The following is a 19,418-nucleotide window of genomic DNA, read 5'->3' as shown; positions in this document are numbered from 1 at the left end:
TTTTTACAATATATTCATAAAAAAGAACAATGAAAAGTCTATTCCAAATCTAACGGGTTCGCTGTAAAAATCTATCTAGCAATTTGCTATCAAGGCATCCGTAGGAATTTTGAACCCAAAATATTACAAAAAGAATAGGTAAAAAAATAATTATTGCAAGACGTCATTAATATGATTTATTCGTATAATCATTAAGTAATAACACTGAAATAAGAATTGACCTACCCATGCACAAGAAAAAATAAAATAAATATATAACAATGCTTATTACGATGATTTTGGTGTTTTAATATTTCCCTACCCGATTGTACCATAATTTTTTTGTGAATTTGTAACAGTTGAGTGATTCAAGTGATACTGACGGATTGACAAACAAAGCTACAAATTTTGGAGGATTTTTTAGGGCCGTTTGCGGCAGCTTACGCGTCACCTAGTACATTATAATCAAAGATTTCCGCACGTAAACTCTTATTTTATTCTTTGCATTTTGTTTTCGTATATGTGTAATAGGTATGCTCTGAGTATGTTACAACCAATGACTAAATATAAAGAGGACAGGCCTCAAAAGTTAGCTATATGAATAAGTTATATTTATGTTAGGGAAATCGACGCAGAATTGTCAATATATATGTCTATCTCTTTTACTCAAAGCTTATTTGGAACGCAACAAAAAGACAAAAATAATTGCTTTCTTCGCATATGGCACCATTTTATGCTGGCCAGTCGGCAAGTACATGTAGTGTCAGACGATGTAAACAAATCTTCATAAATATTGAATTTAAAGTAATATAATCATATTCTCAATTGTTCAGTGTGTTTATTAGTGTATTTGTTAAGTTTCGAAAATGACTTAGTGTTGTGTGAAAGGATGCAAATCGAATTCACGCAAGAAAGACCCCGAAATATATTTTCATAGGTTAGTAACTGTTTTTACCGAAAATTAGCAAATATCTTTGTATAATTACTTTTTGGATGTGTTTTTATCGATTAAAATGATATGTGGATCTGGTTTGTTAAGCTTTGGACCCTTTTAGGCGTGATTTATACACATTAAAATCATTATGTTTGTTTACACACGAGCTTAGGGATGGGTGGGTGGATTTGTTTAGAAATTATTGATATCGATATTTTAACAGACGCCCGTTTATCAGTTACGGTTTTTGTCTTTGAAAGAATGTTAGAGCACACATCAATATTGTATTATTCAGAAGGACAAACTAAGTGAAATTAGAATATTTTTTAAGATAACCAAAAAATTTAAAAACCAAGGCAAAATGAATTGAGAATATTGAGCGACGTGATTGGAATCCTACACCAAATACATATTTCTTTACATTTTGAGAAGATATGCATAAACCACACGTTTAATTAACGCGAGTAAAGATAACTGTTTTCCAACAATATTCGCGATAAGTAAAATAGTAATGATTATTATACTTCACCTAATAAGTAGTAATATTACTTTAATATATTGCTATGAATAAAATTAGAATTGTTACATAAAAGAATAGATAAACATAAAAGAAACAACATAAAGATGAAATGTAAGATATATTTTTACAATTGGCGGTTTTATGTTTCGAGCAACCTTTGCATGCACGGAAATAGATACATAATCATATTGTTGTTATTGCAAATAATTATTATAATTGATTATCTTAACCACCATTTTACGGTCATTGATTTTAGTTTGCTGAACCATAGTTATGTTTCTCGATCAAAGAGCATAATAATAAAATAAAATAAAACCAACCAAATAATTGCTGGCTACGCTATCTTATTCCATTTATCATGTATTAAATAAATATCTTAATCTGTAACTTAAATTTTTAGCAAGGAATAGTGCAACATACAAATATAGATCAAACACAACTGGATGTTTGTCACAACAGGTACTGCTTTGTTTAACAATTGTTACTTATAAATCAGTTTCAGTTTGTTTGTTTACATTATGATTTGTTATATTTATATTATGGTAGTTCCTAACCCCTTTCGTATTTGATCTTTTTGGGGCTTGTTTGTCTCTCTTAATTCTTCGATGTCGATACAAAATTTTCGGTACTAGCAGATCACTATTGTAAGGGGCGGAGTCGGCACCATTTTGTTCATGAAATGTGCCGCATGTCACGTGACCATATTACCCATCCTCTATACTTCTTTTATCATTGGTTACAACGCAACGTCAAAAATGTCACAATTGACAGTCTCTCTAAAATCCTCCCAAATTTCATATGGTAACACATTCATGGTCAATCCAGTAAGTACAGTCAGCCACTAAAGTTGCTCAACATATCCAAATCTTGAAATCACCTATAGACAGAAACATGTAAGTTGAATAAAAATATTAATTTTACTAAAATAAAGTAAACCCTTTGTAGTTTATTTCAGCGAAGATAAAGAGTTAATTGTAAGGGCAAGAAATTTACGCATTTTTTAATTTGTTCAGTAAGTTCAACAACTATTGGGCTGACTGTACGTATTGTATAGGGTATTACAGGGTAAGGATAAAAAAATAAAAGTCGTTATTTAAACTATATCTTTACTCAAAGTCTAAACTCTTACAACTCAACAATAATACATTATTGTACATCCAAATAAATCACTTATTGGTATTACTTGCTTACATTACGAAGACAAAATGGCAACCAGTGTTATTGTATGTAAGCTAAGTCAACATTCAAGTCCGCACCAACACATTATACTTTCCTACACTAAGAGCGCTTTCTCACGGCAATATAATTACCATATAATGTTGTTTTTTATCAAGACATCCATAAGAAAACAGATTTGGAGAACTTTGCTAGTCAATCTATTGAACTGATCTGTTGATTTTATGCATTATCTAAACATTATTTAAAAATAAATATACAATTCACGACTTGGTATTAAAATGCATATGGATTACAAAAAAATTGTCGATTTTCTGCGAAAACTGTAATTGTAATATACATATACGTAAATGTTTTTTTACTCCATTCTAGTATCGTAAAAAACAATGTAAAACACAGAAATACACACGAATTATCTAATATATAACTTACAGGCTATTTATTTTTATTTAAATTATTGTTCACCCTCATTGCATAGTTTTGCTCCAAGTAAAAATCAATAAAAAATACTCTCCTAAGGGCGATATAGTAAGATGCAACTCAAGTTTCGCTCTGAAGTGATCTGATATCAGCTGACACGCGGTCAAGTTAAAATCAGCATCTCAAGATCGTGTTTTTTAATAAACAGATATCAACGTCTCTAATGAGATCTTGAGTCACAGCATATGACAGATTTTGACAGCTCAGTTTTATTTATTATATATCGCTGACTCAGTTGAGAACAAGCTCGTAAATGACATCTTAAGCTTCGTTTTTATTTTTAAATAGTTTAACATTAAATGTCAACTTGAGTTGTTAGTCAAATATGAGATTGATTTAAAATATGGCCCTAAGATTCTAGGGTGCAAAAGACTCGTAGTCTGTTTCAAAAATGCCAGGTGCATTTTAAATTTTAAAATACATCTTATGCGTTTAATTTATAATTCAAGCTTATGCACAGAATTTTGTGAATAAATATATCTAAGCATTAAATAAATGTAACTGTGGAAATAATCCATTTATTAATATATATTGCACATTGACACTTCGTGTTATTTACATTTATATATCGGCTAGTTTTCACATCGTGGAAAGCATATGATTGTACAACAGAAAGTTCCAGAAACTTGCCATAATACTTTTGTAGACAACTGTATGTTAGTGTGACCACAAAAACTACTGCTAGTGTATTACCATGAAATTTGTTATATTATGTAAATGTATTATGAGAACCTGTAATCATATCCCGAATGTAAACTGCAACTGGACGTAGTTATATCAAGGGATCCACAAATACGACAGCTTAAAATTGCTTGGCTTTTGCGTATACATATTTTCAAAATTCGAACATCTTAGCGATTATTTACAGATTTAGAGATATTTTTATCAAAATCTTTAGAAATAATTGACATAACTACGTTTAGCATCTTGTTTGTGGAAAAATATACACCACAGTACGTTACAGACATATAGGTCGATAATCTAAAGCTGGCACGTACAACGCATTCACATGTCGCGCGTGTGTTGTTTCTGACATGGCAACGCAATGCTCACGCATCAACAGGAATAAAATAAACTATGAATTTTAGTTGTGGTTTGAACTACATCACCTTATGCTGAGTGATCACCACAACCGCGACAAGCCATTTTTATTTTTTAATATTATTTGTTACTTAGGTTCATTATTTTTGTTTATGTTGGGACTGTAACTAATAAATGATTTATATTTCTCTCACAGTTTGTATATTTATCTATCCCTACAATTATAATATTATGAAACACTTAAAATACTGTGTAAGATGGCATCAGTGTGAACCGTATACATGCGAGCTTTAGTTAATCGACGTAAGTACACATAATATAAAGTTCTATTTTTAAAACTCAATAGCTCCACCGTTTGGTCGCTGATTTGGCAATGTGAAACCAGATATAAGTGTTATTTATATATTACGTAGATATATTTGAAAGCACTCTCACTCCGTGAACATACATAGGGCTGAGCAATGAACGTCACATGGACGGCTAGTCAAGTCTTACGCTAAATAAACCACGCCATCGTTGTACATCCGACACGCTCACAATCATATTGCAACGCCAGTGAATACTTAACTAGTAATAACATAACCTGAAAGGATCTGTGCACACATTTCCTTATGATAAGCTACAGTTTAGTCGTTACAATATTTAATTTTTATCCTTTTTTAACATTAGCAACACATTTTTTTTTATAATTTTTATGTTTGATAAAAAAATAATTCCATAATTCAAAATTGCAGTAGGCCATTGTTACTTTTAAGCATTCAAAACGAACAGAGTTCGGGTATCACCTTTCAGTTTAAACTATTACTGCATAATTTATACATAAAACCTTATTCGTATTAGCATAGAATTTGTTAGCACCAGCATATAAAGCCAATTTGTAGACATATCTCATATATAGTTATGTGCTGTAATTGGGCGGATCCATTTGTTACTTTATTCGTATCTTGAATTTGTACTTTCAATTGTAAAATAGGTGTAGTGGAAGACTGAATTGCTTTCGTATAATTGTTTACAAGAAACAATCTAACGGGAGATTTCCACAAACGATCACAACTGCTGATCAATGGTAAATATAAACCAATCAAAATAAATTATTTGGAAGTATAAAAAATCTGTATTCCGATTGGTCTGTGTTCACCGGCAATCCAAAGGTAGCAGTTAGGATCGTTAGTTGAGATCAGCCGTGGTTAGTAGTATTGAAAGGCACTACAACATAATACAACGGTATGCATACTATTATTATATTTACTCACATTCATTACTTCTGAATCTAACATTAATTAATTTTCTATAATAATCCGTCGAAAAAGGCGATACTAGTTATATAATGAATTGACATGAATTATGAAAATTTGGACCCGCCCTTAAAAATACTGGTGTAAGTAAGCATATAAATGCTTCAAACAGTTAGTTTAGATATTGCTTCGAAACAGTTACTTACGATAACTTGTAGACTAGTTTCAAGAATATTATCATTTCACTCCTAGACTACTTTAATTACGACCATTCGTACAGGACAGGTCTTTGTGACCCCTAAACATTACATGGGTCATATTTGACCCACATACTAATAATTGTGCATAATAATTTTAGTATGCGGTGTAGTATAAGCAGTAACATCAAGATATTTGTTGTGTTGATTGAGTCAACAGTGGGTCCGAAACTACCCAAAAAAAAATATATTCTCAATATTTCATAAAAATAAACCTGCCTGCAGATACACTTTAGGACAAGAACATGTACGTACAGTAAAATAGTTTAAACAAAGTATTAATTATATTTATTAAGACACTGGCCTTTCATACGTATGGATACTATGTGCCGGGTTTGTAATACTTGTTAAATTGTGTTAATTAGGAAGGGTTCACCTCGACGACTGTGTTCATATGCTGCGGGTGAGGCTTGAACTCTACCACTTCATTCCACACCAACTCTGCAAATAAGTATAACAATATAATAATAATATCAGCCCTGTATTATATACTTGCCCACTGCTGAGCACGGGCCTCCTCTACTACTGAGAAGGATTAGGCCTTAGTCCACCACGCTGGCCTAGTGCGGATTGGTAGACTTCACACACCTTCGAAATTCCATCAGAGTTCTTCTCAGATATGCAGGTTTCCTCACGATGCTTTCCTTCACCGTTAAAGCGAACGATAAATTCACAAAGAATACACACATGATTTTAGAAAAGTCAGAGGTGTGTGCCCCTGGGGTTTGAACCTGCGGACATTCGTCTCGGCAGTCCGTTCCACACCCAACTAGGCTATCGCCGCTTTTGCAAATAAGTAGATGTTTAGTAATCCAAATGGTATGCAAGTAAAACTATACTATTTTATTTTTATGATTGATCGAGACGAGTACGTCGCTTCCTTAATAGATGATAACAACGATGATGAAACGACACGTTTATACACGTTTGGACAAACGTGTCGTTTCATATCATCATTCATCATTGTGGGTACAAACGGTAGCATTAATACCCAGAGCTTTAAATTGACCTTGGGACCTAACTACATATAACGACTAAGACTTAGAATATTAGGTAAGTCTCATAACACTTAATATTTTCTGGCTTTATGGTCCTTCAAGCCGGAACACCTTAACAGCACACAACTTGGAGGCATAAATAGACACATTTATTTTAAAATATATATTTGTTAATCATGGGCTATGTTTTGGTAACACATAACCGCGACTCGTGGCCCACGATTAAAACCCAACAAATTTCTAGCTGATTCTAAATGATATTGTATGACATGACAGGTTAGTTCGGAATGGTCTATAAAGAGTAAAGACGGATGTGTCATATTTGAGACCCAAGACACGCAGCTCTGACTTTTCGAAGCAATGTATGTTTTGATTATCAATTATTGCGATTTTCATTGAAGTACCACCGGGGAATTTGCCAATAAGAATTTCGAATGTATATGAAGTCGTGAGTATAATGCGAACCCACACTAGGTCAGCGTACTGGACTAAATCCTAAAACCTCAGAAGTAGAGGAGGCCGGTGATCAGCAGTTACCAGCATATAATTACAATTATATGCTGGTAACTGCTGATCACCGGCCATACATTATAATTACAGCATTATTCTTAGTTTACATAAATGACCTGCCTTACATGGTTGATAATATGGCAGATGTAGTATTGTTCGCTGACGACACTTCGATTATTTTTAAGTTAAATAGAAGGGATGAGAATCTCGGTGAGCCACATAAAGTACTTAGTTTGATTTCTGACTGGTTCTCTTCTAATAATTTACTTTTAAATGCCGCAAAAACGAAATGTGTCAGATTTTCGTTACTGAATAAAAAAAAGGAACTAAATATTGATTTAGATGGGGATAAATTAGAATTAGTTCCCTCAACGGTCTTCCTCGGGGTTTCAATCGATAGTAAATTGCAATGGGGCCCCCATATTCAAAAAAATTCTAGTAAACTGAGCTCTGCCGTGTTTGCTATTAGGGAAGATAGACAATTAACTGACGTGGCTACGGCAAGGCTAGTGTATTTTGCATACTTCCACAGCATTATGTCCTATTGTATTCTTCTGTGGGGCTCTGCTGCAGATCTGCAGACCATTTTTATCTTGCAGAAACGAGCGATTAGAGCTATTTACAACCTTCGCTCTCATGATTCCCTTAGGCAAATGTTTAAGGAGGTGAATATACTGACTTTGCCGGCCGAATATATTTTTCAGAATATAATGTACGTACGTAAAAACCTTAGTACTTTTATTAAAAACAGTGACTTGCATAGTCTAAATACCAGAAATAAAAATAAATTGGTTGTCCCTAATCATAGGCTCTGTAAAACCAATAAATCTTTCTTAGTTAATAGCATTAAGTTCTATAATAAACTTCCCTTCGAAGTTACCAATTTGACCGAACAAAAATTCAAGTGTTATGTTAAGCGTGAATTAATGTGTAAAGGATACTATACTGTATCTGATTACCTTAATGATAAGACGGTTTGGAAAGTTTGTCCTGCACACAATGACCCACCATGTTAGCACACATTAGTAATTAATTAACTGCCTAAAATGTCTTTGTTACATGTCTCACATGCTTTTTTTTTTATAATAATGACATTTCTATAGTTCTAATTTGACATAATCATATCATATCTTAATGAAATGTAATTTTTGAAAGACGACCACCCGATCATGTTGTGTTTGCCTGTTCAATATCACTATTTTTTTTCTTTTCTCATGATTGAAAACTATGATTGTAAATGTAGGCGAATGCACGCTGTACGCCGTTATTTAAGTATGAATCTATGTTCTCTTTTATTTGCTATCGCTAATTTTATTTTATGCCGCTCCAGGTTTAGTCGATTGGATTTCATCTTATCCCATGTTAACGGTGATGTGCGTGCATTAGCTTATATAACTATTGTGACTATGTACAAGAAAGACTTGGAAAAAATACAAAAGAAGTACTGAACAATTGATGACAAAAAGAAAGCCCGGAGTTTCTTTCTGCCTTTCTTCTTCGGGTAGTCATCACTTAGGTAGCTAGTGAAAGGCTGGTAGGTTAGCTAGGCTAGGGCTCATGTCCTCACCGGTGAGGATCGCGACGCGTTACCCTTCTATTTCCCCCTACTTGCCAGCCCGAGCTGGTTACTTCGGTTTGTACCTAGTCTTTTGTATAAACTTTATCCCTAATTTAAAATCTCCATAGTTATATAAGTGATTTTAATAGTTGTTTAGAAATAATAATTATTCTTATTCTTTGTTTTGACGTATCATAAGTGCAACTTTGTTCGCCTACGTGATAAATAAAGTATTTTATTTTTTTATTTTATTTTTATTTATAACACGTGACTGGTATTTATGATACAACACGAAGTTACCTTTCCATTTGTCGACTGGTAGCTCCATGTCCTCGAAGCTCTGGTCGTAGGGCGCCGACACCGGCTCGTCGGTAGGGTCCGCGTACTGCGCCAAGTACTCGTGCGCGAGCGCTTGTTCCGCCGTGATGCGTCTGTCATAGACAATACATGATTCTATTACTTATCGCCTAATCGATGGTATCTATGTCCCCTCCCAGCGATCGCCCTGAGCAGACGTTCGTACCTCATAAATCAATACCAATTTTCTTGCGGTTAATTCACCAGTAAAACAGTTATAATATAGGGAAATAGGTATAACATTACGAAGCTTCGAGGGTTGGTTTTCTTTATCAGCTCATCCAGCAGAACTATCGTTGTGATGCTTCAGTGACCGGGCTTCATGTCCACGGCATTCACAAACTAATTACCGCCGCTCCCCTTATCATTCCGAGCATATTTGATAAGGTTCATAGAATCGCGTACCCACGTGAAAAATATCTACCAACACAAGAACATATTTTTTCGTATTAAACGATTTACCGCGTTATCATGCTATTGTTTTCCTTTATGGCCTCATACTTTTGCATATATGCATTAAGCGGTAAACTAGTGACAAAATGGAATTCAAATTTGTTTTTATACAAGTTATCCTAAATCAAAAGGGTTTCATTGTCTTACAGAACCCTAATCGGTAACTTTTGATCCTGACTCGCTAATTATGGCAAACTACGATTTAACATAACAAATTACAGAACTTTTTAGCAAGCTATTATCGTCACTTTTTAACAAGCTATTGTTGTCACTTTTTAGCAAGCTATTGTTGACAACTGTCTTACTCCGCGTTAACTTTGAAAATAACACCGTCGCGTTGTTACGAATTCTTTGGATAATAGTAACTCGTTAATGATATCAGACGTTATAGATATTATCTTCTATCAGGACATGATACTACACAGCAGCTCCGGGTTTAGTGCATCTATATATATCTACATACATGCGAATTTATAAATACATAGGTATTTTTTGTTATGATAAACCTTATCATTATTCCGACGGATGAAAGGCTAGATGCGCAAAATAAATAACAACATAAGATATGCTTATCGAACATTAAATATATAAGTACCCACGGAATGTAGTTACTTTTTTGACTAACTATATTGTCAACTAGCATACTGAATAACTACTCATAATATAATAAGTAATACTGATGTTACATGAGACTAGCAACATTTGAATATAAAATGGACCAGCGTGATAACACGATATGACGGGAAAGAAGTTTGTCGAAGTCGCATCGGTAGGTCAGCATCAGAAATATGTGTAGTGTGCTATGTTCGCTATGTCTTCTTTAGACAAAAGCGTTTATCGGTTTGAGACGTGATATGGTGCACGGGTGTGTCATTCGTGAACAATTTAATATTCTTAAATTCATTGTCTTGTTTAAATACAATTATAAAAATATATATTCAAAAGACCTACTGAGATTCCGTATTTATTTTTAGAGCCGTGGTTAATTATGACGTAACTATGGATTTTTGAGGTACAAAATGAAATAAACATACTTACATAATACATATTATAATGAAAATACAAAATTATTTGTAAATGAATTGAGTGCAAGGAAACCAGTAGGTAGGGAAACTCCGATTCATCTCATTTACCCTGATGATTACCTGTATGACGCAGACTTGAACTGTTTGTTCAAACTAGGTAATTGCATCCATAAAATCTTAATTTAAAATAGTGTAATAAAATGTACCGCATACAAAGAATCTTCGCTTAATAATTTTATCAATTCTCTGCGTCATTATCTTACTTATATTATAAATGCTGAAGTTTGACGATATTTGAATGTTTGTTAAAGAAGTTGTAGTAACGGCTGAATGGATTTGATATGCTTTTATCCCTGAAAAGTACATAGCATGACTTTTATTTCAGGAAAAGTCATTCAAGTCAGTCTATTAAATACAAATAACTATAGGAGTAACTTAACGCTTTGTATAGACGGAAGACTAAGTATAATGTGGTGAGACATATCACTTTACTCACTTGTCAGCATCCAGCTCCAGCATGAGCTCGAGCAGGTTGACGGCGAGCGGGTTGGCGCCGCGGAACACCTCGCGGAAGTCGCGCCTCCTTAGCGTCGGCAATGACTGTATGTAATTCCGCGCCTGCAACCCGATCACATTACTACAAGCCTAACAAAACCTCAATAACCAAATGCAAACTGAAATAGCTTTTATACGCAATTACCCAAGCCAACATTTTGCCAAGAAATTGAAAGAATAGAGTGATAAATAGGTCGGAGAAACGAGACGTGTGAAAACCTAAATACGGACTAGTATCGTCACGTTATTTTTTGTAAATCGTGCAGTATTAACGCCTCATTGATATGTAGACTCTAACGAACACTCGTACATTCACACCATAATGTTCTTACCATTAGCAAACTAGTCCACAAAGCGCTAAAATGCAAAATCATCGTACTTGCTAACATTTATTATGACATCATGTCGTAATCACGAACCTCCTTCAAACGGTTCAACATTATAAAAACATAGTAAATTGGCACCCAATGTGAATCACATGATGCGTTATGGTGTACTCAGACGCATTCACAGAACGAACATTTTTCTCACAAGCACGGCACACAACAAGACAAACACGCGACGTAACAACCTCTCATTTACATGACAATTTATAGCGTTCGTACATTGTGCACAACTGTACAATGTTATTTGCATGTATGAAAAATTAATGCAACCATTCTATTAAAACATTCTTCAATTGAAACTGGAACACACGGACAATTTATGCGACACATTCACAATTAACAGGGGACCTAATGATTTCCAAGTACAATTAATCTTTATCAACAAAATGATTTCTAGAACATAATATATATTACTTTTAGAGTATCATTAGATTTTTTAAAAATTTTATATAGTTTTCTATATATCTATGATGTTAACTTCAGCTTCGTTATTGTTATTTCAAAATATGTTAAATGTGCTAAATTCATTATGAGATAAAAGCTTGCACTTAGTTGAGTTCCTAACTGTGTACTGTGTATTGGTTACTTCATTAGTGCTCTTACCTCTTCACTTATAATTTTGTCAATAGTCTCCTGTTCGGGGTTTCCGCACAAAAACAATATCCTCGTAAGGTGATCAATATCTGAACGCACAAGGGTTAAGGTTACACAAGCACCAAACGGACAAGCGGATACACAGAAGACAAACATTAACATTTGATAAGCTGGTTAACGCGAAGCTAGGTTATTGCCGAGGCTCGCTCCTCCAGACATATATACTATATTACAGATATACCCTCTCAGCATCGTGTGGACATCAAATGTAAATCTACTTACAGACTCAGAGGAAATTTTCTGCATGAACTCGTGACTGGGCGTCCCAAGTACCTCCATGATCAAGTTCAACTGATGAATATCTGTCTTGTGCATTAAGGTTTGAAACCACTTAACAGTATATTAACTACAAGCTAAGCCACACACTTTCTATACCTTTATCACAATATATTATTACTATACAGGATGGTAAGGAAACACTCTTGAAAACTAAGACTGACGGTAGTGTAACTAATTGGGGACATAATAATAACAATTGTCTTAATATTGCATTCTAAATACTGCCACAAAAGCGAATAACAAAATCAAATGCTGCTTAGGGACACAGGGTTCAATATGAGCTTTCTGGAGTGTGTTCCTTACATCCTGTATAAAACGTATAATATAGTATGAGGTTGAGCACAAGCATGTCTGCTATTATATTATAAAATATTGCCTTATCAAAAACTTCACGACATTTATTTCTGGCGAATTAGACGCACGGATTGATGTTTTGACGAAAAAATATCGAAGCTTTATCCGCGCGACCAAATCGCTAGTGTAACACCTACCTTACACTACTAACGCTCTATCTACACACATCTAAATGAGTCTAATTAAACACAACAAAATACAATTGCTTGTAGCATGACAAATATATGTACTATGTATAATATATAACCTACCAAACACCATGTATATAAATATGTATTTTAAAAGGATACGGTCTGTACCAGGGAACAGGGTCCTGCCTGTCAGTAACTCTGCCATGATACAACCCACTGACCAGATGTCTACAGTCTGGTTGTAATGCATCCAATTGAGCATGATCTCTGGAGCTCTATACCATCTACAACCAATTGATAAATATGATATAGTAAAATAAGTTAGATGTATCAGTACTGTTTTGTTTCATGGTATTTTAAAAATAACTAAAAACATTTAGTACTTAATATTCATTGCATACATGACCAAGAAAGTAGATTGATTTCTGAGACCAACAAAATTTAAGATTAAATAAAAAAAAAGTATCAATTAATTCTTATAATTAACTGCTACTTCTATAATCTTATATATTTTTAACTAATATCCTTATTTGCTCCAGATAAATTTTCTTCATATGATTTATATTCTTTGTAATATTTTTATCTCATAGAAGTTCATGCACATACCTTGTTGCAACATAACCAGTCATTTCTGTTTCGGTTGGTCTGGCTAAGCCAAAATCTAATATTTTCAACTCACAATCTTCATTGACAGCTATGTTAGAAGGTTTTAGATCCTACAATATTAATAGATTATGTTAATGTAAATAAATCGATAAATGTAGGTATCAACACCTATTTTATACCTCACTGAAAACATGCATTCTAGAAGTTTTGAAAAGCTCATTACTTTAAGAAAATTTATCACACTGATAAAAATTATTCAGCATACAATCTTTGTTCTACTTGAGTATAATATTATTGTAATTTTCATCTCTGAGAGATGTAACTAAACTTAGTTTTATTTCTATATTTTTTAAAAAATTATCACTCACCCTGTGAATAATTCCAGCAGAATGTATGTATTTAAGCCCACGTAAAATCTGATAAACCAAGAACTGGACATGATCATCGGAAAGTCTCTGAGTGCGTACAATATTGTTCAAATCGGCACCCATCAAGTGGGTCACTAAATAGACTTGTTGAAAATCTTCTAATGTCTTCTCTGGACTAAACACATCCAATAACCCTGTGAGGAAATAATTCATTGCTATTAACTTTATCTGTTTTTTATTGTGAAGCAAGGTATTTGAGCATGTGATGTTTGATTTTATCTCTATTTAAATAGCTTGGTCATATTGTCAGTGTTTGATCCAAATTACCTTATTCCACCTTCCCTTATTCAGCAGTAATATGGCTTCAGTGCCATATAACACTTTTTCCTACATATTACAAATATACTGCTAAATTATCAAAATTAAAGAAGTATTTAACACTTTGTTTGTTAACCTGGCAAGAGATGACTTATACAAACACACAAACTTTTAGGTAAACACTTTAGAAACTCCCAACCCTTGAAAAAAATGTATTGAAGTTATTTTTATTATAAAAATTTGATTGTCCACTTAAGTGCATAAATGGGTAAAGGTATGTTCAAACAAGGACTCTCAATATACTGCAAACTAGGTATATTTTGGTTTATTTAAACCTAATGTTTGAAGGAGGAAAATATTATAAAATGCATAGTGAGTAATCAATACATTATGTTGTAATCCATTACTCCACTTTTACAAGTTTAAAATGTAATGTGTGTCTTATGTGTACATAAAATATGCAAGATATTTTAACAAACTTACATAACTTGATATAAAATTATGTTAAACAGCTTAGATTAAACAAAACAAGGCAATTGAAGTATTTTTAATTGGGTTTTTATAAGTTAGTTCCTTACTTGAATGAAAAATAAACATCAGCACTTTCCTTTAAGTGGTCACAGGTTTGTATGTCTTTTAATTGTTAGTTGTAGTGTCATAGTACAAAACTTGTCTTCATGATAATATTTAATTTGCCTGACTACTAACTGTGAGTGGATGATCAGTTATAAACCAGCATAGCACTGATTTAATATTAGAAATTATTACCAACATATTCATGGTTTCTATTAAAAGAGTTTTAGATTTACATATAATTATAGCCCCTGCTTTCATCAGTAAAGATTGATACCACACATTATCATAATTTCATTAACCCTTATTGTATTGCCTTTTTTCACATAGTAGATTGTGTTTACTTAGCATATTATTCTTGTCTATTATACATACCGATTACATTTTCATGGTTCATGTGTTTAAGCATCCGAAGTTCGCGGTACGTTCTCTTAGCATGTACAGCAGATTGAAATGGTCTTGCTAATTTCTTAATGGCCACTTTCATATTATGCAAAGTGTCTATGGCCGAACTGTAAACAAACGTAAATCCGTGAATGTAATAATAGACTCACAACTAAACCTGTTCCGCCCACGTACGGGCAATGTACCTGGCTCCAATATTACTTCACAATTTATCGCATCAACTGGCTGACTACACAATATTAATCATTTTATGCTTATTAATAAACACTGGCATGTTGCCTGCCGCGCTTCCGAATCAAATACATACCAAACTTGACCGTAAGCACCGGAGCCCACTGGTGTGAGCATCTGATATCTTTCCGGCACATTCCATTCGGTTTTGTTAATCTCTACCTTGTGAAAACGAGGCATTTTTCTTTTCTTTAATGTTCACCGTTTGAAAGGACGAACACAACACAATTAAAAATATGATACGTTAATTAAAATATGGAAAAAACTTATCTCAACATTCAGATAGCAGAAAGCCTTTTGACATTTGCGACGTATTGACGTATTTATTTTTATATTTTAATTTGTCTATGTCGCCTTTTTGCCAGAAACATTGTCATGTCAATCTGGAATGATATATTGATCATTTATAAACAGCTGTATTTATAGTCTGTTGCATTACAAACTGACAGTGACAGTTGTTATCATTCATTCATACGAAATTTATTATTCGGAATTTAAAATTTAGGTGCTGAGGCACTAAATTCATTTGCTAGACAGAGTTGTTAAATGTAAAATGGCTCAAACAGCGGGCGTAAAGCCTATGGCCATTGCTGGCCGTGTAGCATCTGAAAGGGAAAGATGTTTGGGCATGACCGATGTAGAAAGGGCATGGCGAAAGCAGTGGTTAAAGGACCAAGTCTTATCTGCAAACGAGCCAGTGCATGTTGAAGAATATTGGAAAGAGCGTACCAATCCTATTCGCCGTTTCTACCGCAAACCTTTAGATGTTTTGTTTGCGAAGCTTACACCAGTTCTGGTAAGGTTACATAACAATATTCTAACCCCACTTATCAGCTGTTTATTGTTGATGGAAATAAATATTTGCAAATAATTCCAATCACTGACTAATCAGCTGGTATAATTTTAAATCTAAAGTTCCACATAACATAATACATAACAGCAATATATATTTGAAAAAAAAAATATCTTTAAGCTACTAATTAGCAATGTAAGTTGGTAAATTATTATTTTAATTATGGTTAATTTTTCTATTGTTGCATCACAAACATCAGAGTACTTTTTTGCTAGGTTTCAAACTTTGAGAAAGTATGTCTTTTCCAGGGTGCGGAGCGTGCCAGTATCTGTAGATACCTTACTGGTAAATTTGCTTTGATCGGATTTGCAGCAGTATGTGCACGTTACTATTTCATGTACAATGGCAATGTGAGTATACATATACATACAGTAATGTAAATATCTGTATATATAATGTACAATATTTATTACATTATAGGTAGCCATCATTATTCACTAAAAGTAAAATTGTCATGTGTGGTGTGATGCTATTTCAATAATGTATTGATCTTGCTTATGCAATTAATACTATACAATCTTGTATATTGCAATTGTTTTGTTCACACAAACCTATAAACTTATTGGAATAGTAGTGCTTATATATAATATATACAGTTTCTAGTTAACCTTTTCTAGAATATATGCTTTCTTTTTAGAATCATGAACCAGGCTAATAACAGGCAATAATGTCATAAAATTTTATAGCCTTCTAAAAAAGTTCACAGAGATCTATTTTACCTTCAAGTATATTGTATACAATTACATTATATTTTCCAGGACTGGACTAAGAAAGGTGGTTGGAGAACAATTAGGACTAAACCCATGGTGTTGCCTGGTCAACCTGGATTCCCATACAAGTCGGAACGCTGTATTGATGCTGATTATGCCGACCGAGGATTCAAAAAAGCAACCATATAAATAATACAAACAACATTAACATATTAGTCTCTTTATTTTAAATATAGTTATTGAAAACTATGAGATAACTTTGTTTTGAATTTCACTTCAGTGATCTGCAAATATTTATTTATTATTGACTTCTAAGAAATATTACTATGAAATCTCCATAGTTCACAAAAAAGGCATGTTATATAATAAACATTCAAGCAAAATGTATTCCTTCAGAGTTAAATGCATGTAACAACTTCATAAAGTCATCAACATCCATGGTTCTTGCTCTCATTTCAGTTGCTTCACAATTTGTCAATATATCTTGGACTTTTTGTTTAATGTCAAAGTCTTCTGCAATTTCCTAGAAATTTATATATAATCCATTAATTGTTAGATAACAATAACATAACATCAGGTGCAGTGGGATTACTTTGCTGTGCCGTTATAAAAATAATAAGCCCCACTTTAAAATGTAACAAAAGAAAAAATAAAATGAAATAATTTTGCATTCTCATCAAACAGCAGCCTTTGTTAGGGATTGTGAATAGGCAGTTTTATTTAGATATAATTATAGTTTAATTTTTTTTTCTGATCCATCAATATTTTAATATACTATGAGTTATAAATGAATATTATAATGAATTTAAAATTCTCATACCTTATTATGTAATGAACAGTGAATTCTATAATTTTTCTCCAAAACTGCCATTGTTGTTCCATGTTTAAATGTGGCTGATAATGTTTTGTTTTTCCTCACAAACGCTATCCTTGTTAGACCATCCCACTCTACAAAGTTTATAGGTGGCGGTGGATTCCTTGGCTCTATCCGCACTACACTTGATTCCACTTTAGGTGGGGGTTTAAAGTTATTTTTTCCAACCTATAACAAAAATAATGCTTATACAATAATAATAATATATTAAAGGACTGTTTCACATTTTTTTGTGAAATATGCCACCAAGGCAGTCATGTACTGCACTATTCTGTAGATAGTACTCATTTTTCCATTTACTTGGGAGTGTAGATTAGAGTGTGACTTTTGTATGTGGTTGACTTATACATTTATCTGACAAGTAGCATTTAACCAGAAGTTGTGAAAGCCTTTAGTAATATAAATAAATGGAAGGTTGCAGGTGAAGTCTAGGAAATACAATATGATGTAATAAAATTCTAGGACATGCTATATGCTTACCTTCATTAACATATCCACTCTTGCCAGAAGTTGGGTATTTATTGACAACCTGCAATACAGTTTATCCCCTGGCTTGGCCACTAATCTCTGTGCAAATTCCTTTTGGAACATGAGTACTGCACACCTAAAGAATGGCCTATGCAGCAGCAGTTTGAAAACCAATGGAGAACTTATCTGGTATGGAATATTTGCTACACAGATATCGAAAAATGGTAATTCTGTTTTTAACACATCCCCAACTAGAATTTGTAGTTTTGCTTGATATGGAGTTCCTTGGACACGCTTTTGTAGTTCTGCAACCAGCCTGAAATTATACAAATATATTATATTATTAAAATACCACTGCTTTACAATATTCCATTTATAACACAAATTGTACAAAAGCACAATATCATTTAGGAAAATTATTCTTTATTATTAAACATCTTTAATTTAATGTAACAAAACATGCTGATTAACCTGACTTTTAATATTCCCAGTCATTGGTAAAAATAACTTTGCATTTATACAAATTTATAATCAATTAACATAAATATACAATATTGCTCGCATACCTTGTATCAATTTCACAAGCGATTACTTTTTTAACTCTGTCTAATAGCTTGACTGTCATGTTACCAGTACCAGGACCAATCTCGAGGGCTACATCCGTGGGTCTCAATCCTGACTTATCTAACATAGATGTAATTATTAGTGGATTCTTTAATATATGTTGTCCAAAATCCTTATTAAATTGTATGCCTGTAAAAAAATATATTAAGTCTTTAGCGTAGTATTACTACAGCCTATTTTTAAATACTTCCATTAAGATACCTTATTTTAATACAATATTATGATTGATTTAACATAATTCAGTTTCAAAATTTATTTTATAAACAGCAAATGGGTACCTTGTTTCGCAATTTCATTGTGTATTCTAGATTTCTTCTCAGCTTTAATTTTTGGCATTTTGTATTTCTATGTATATAAACGAAATATTTCTAGGAATTATAATATCACGTTGAAAATTATAATCAAGCTAAGAAATAGGTTATAATTTAAACGTCAAAACAAAGTTGATCCTGCAGTAGCGCCTAGATGCGTAGCATCTATAATAGTAGTCTGTGGCGCCTAGTAGG

The 19,418-nt window shown here is 33.1% G+C and overlaps 3 protein-coding genes across 4 annotated transcripts; 1 reads left to right on the top strand and 2 right to left on the bottom strand.

The window, feature by feature from the left end:
• Positions 1-2,525: 2,525 nt before the first annotated feature.
• Positions 2,526-15,709, bottom strand: LOC115448643 (mitogen-activated protein kinase p38b). 2 transcript variants are annotated; one of them, XM_030176139.2, is made up of 9 exons: positions 15,460-15,709; positions 15,123-15,259; positions 13,857-14,050; positions 13,489-13,598; positions 13,042-13,166; positions 12,341-12,420; positions 11,020-11,141; positions 8,989-9,119; positions 2,526-6,063 (listed from the first exon to the last, which is right to left on the bottom strand). In XM_030176139.2, exons 1-9 carry the CDS (start codon positions 15,561-15,563, stop codon positions 5,984-5,986), a joined length of 1,083 nt encoding a protein of 360 aa, XP_030031999.1. In that variant the 5' UTR covers positions 15,564-15,709; the 3' UTR covers positions 2,526-5,983. The 2 variants fall into 2 exon arrangements, with proteins under 2 accessions (XP_030031999.1, XP_030032000.1); XM_030176140.2 differs by lacking the exon at positions 12,341-12,420 and adding an exon at positions 12,068-12,147.
• A 111-nt stretch (positions 15,710-15,820) lies between these two features.
• On the top strand, positions 15,821-17,195 carry LOC115448645. Its single transcript, XM_030176142.2, has 3 exons — positions 15,821-16,179; positions 16,485-16,586; positions 16,995-17,195. Exons 1-3 carry the CDS (start codon positions 15,937-15,939, stop codon positions 17,133-17,135), a joined length of 486 nt encoding a protein of 161 aa, XP_030032002.1. The 5' UTR covers positions 15,821-15,936; the 3' UTR covers positions 17,136-17,195.
• On the bottom strand, positions 17,151-19,410 carry LOC115448644 (probable dimethyladenosine transferase). Its single transcript, XM_030176141.1, has 5 exons — positions 19,191-19,410; positions 18,855-19,041; positions 18,301-18,604; positions 17,767-17,988; positions 17,151-17,469 (listed from the first exon to the last, which is right to left on the bottom strand). Exons 1-5 carry the CDS (start codon positions 19,246-19,248, stop codon positions 17,320-17,322), a joined length of 921 nt encoding a protein of 306 aa, XP_030032001.1. The 5' UTR covers positions 19,249-19,410; the 3' UTR covers positions 17,151-17,319.
• Between the last annotated feature and the right edge of the window lie 8 nt (positions 19,411-19,418).

The sequence above is a fragment of the Manduca sexta genome, chromosome 25, assembly GCF_014839805.1.
Source record: "Manduca sexta isolate Smith_Timp_Sample1 chromosome 25, JHU_Msex_v1.0, whole genome shotgun sequence".
NCBI classification, from domain to species: domain Eukaryota; kingdom Metazoa; phylum Arthropoda; class Insecta; order Lepidoptera; family Sphingidae; genus Manduca; species Manduca sexta.
The sequence above is the reverse complement of the archived record's forward strand: the minus strand, read 5'-3'. Positions and strand labels throughout refer to the sequence as shown.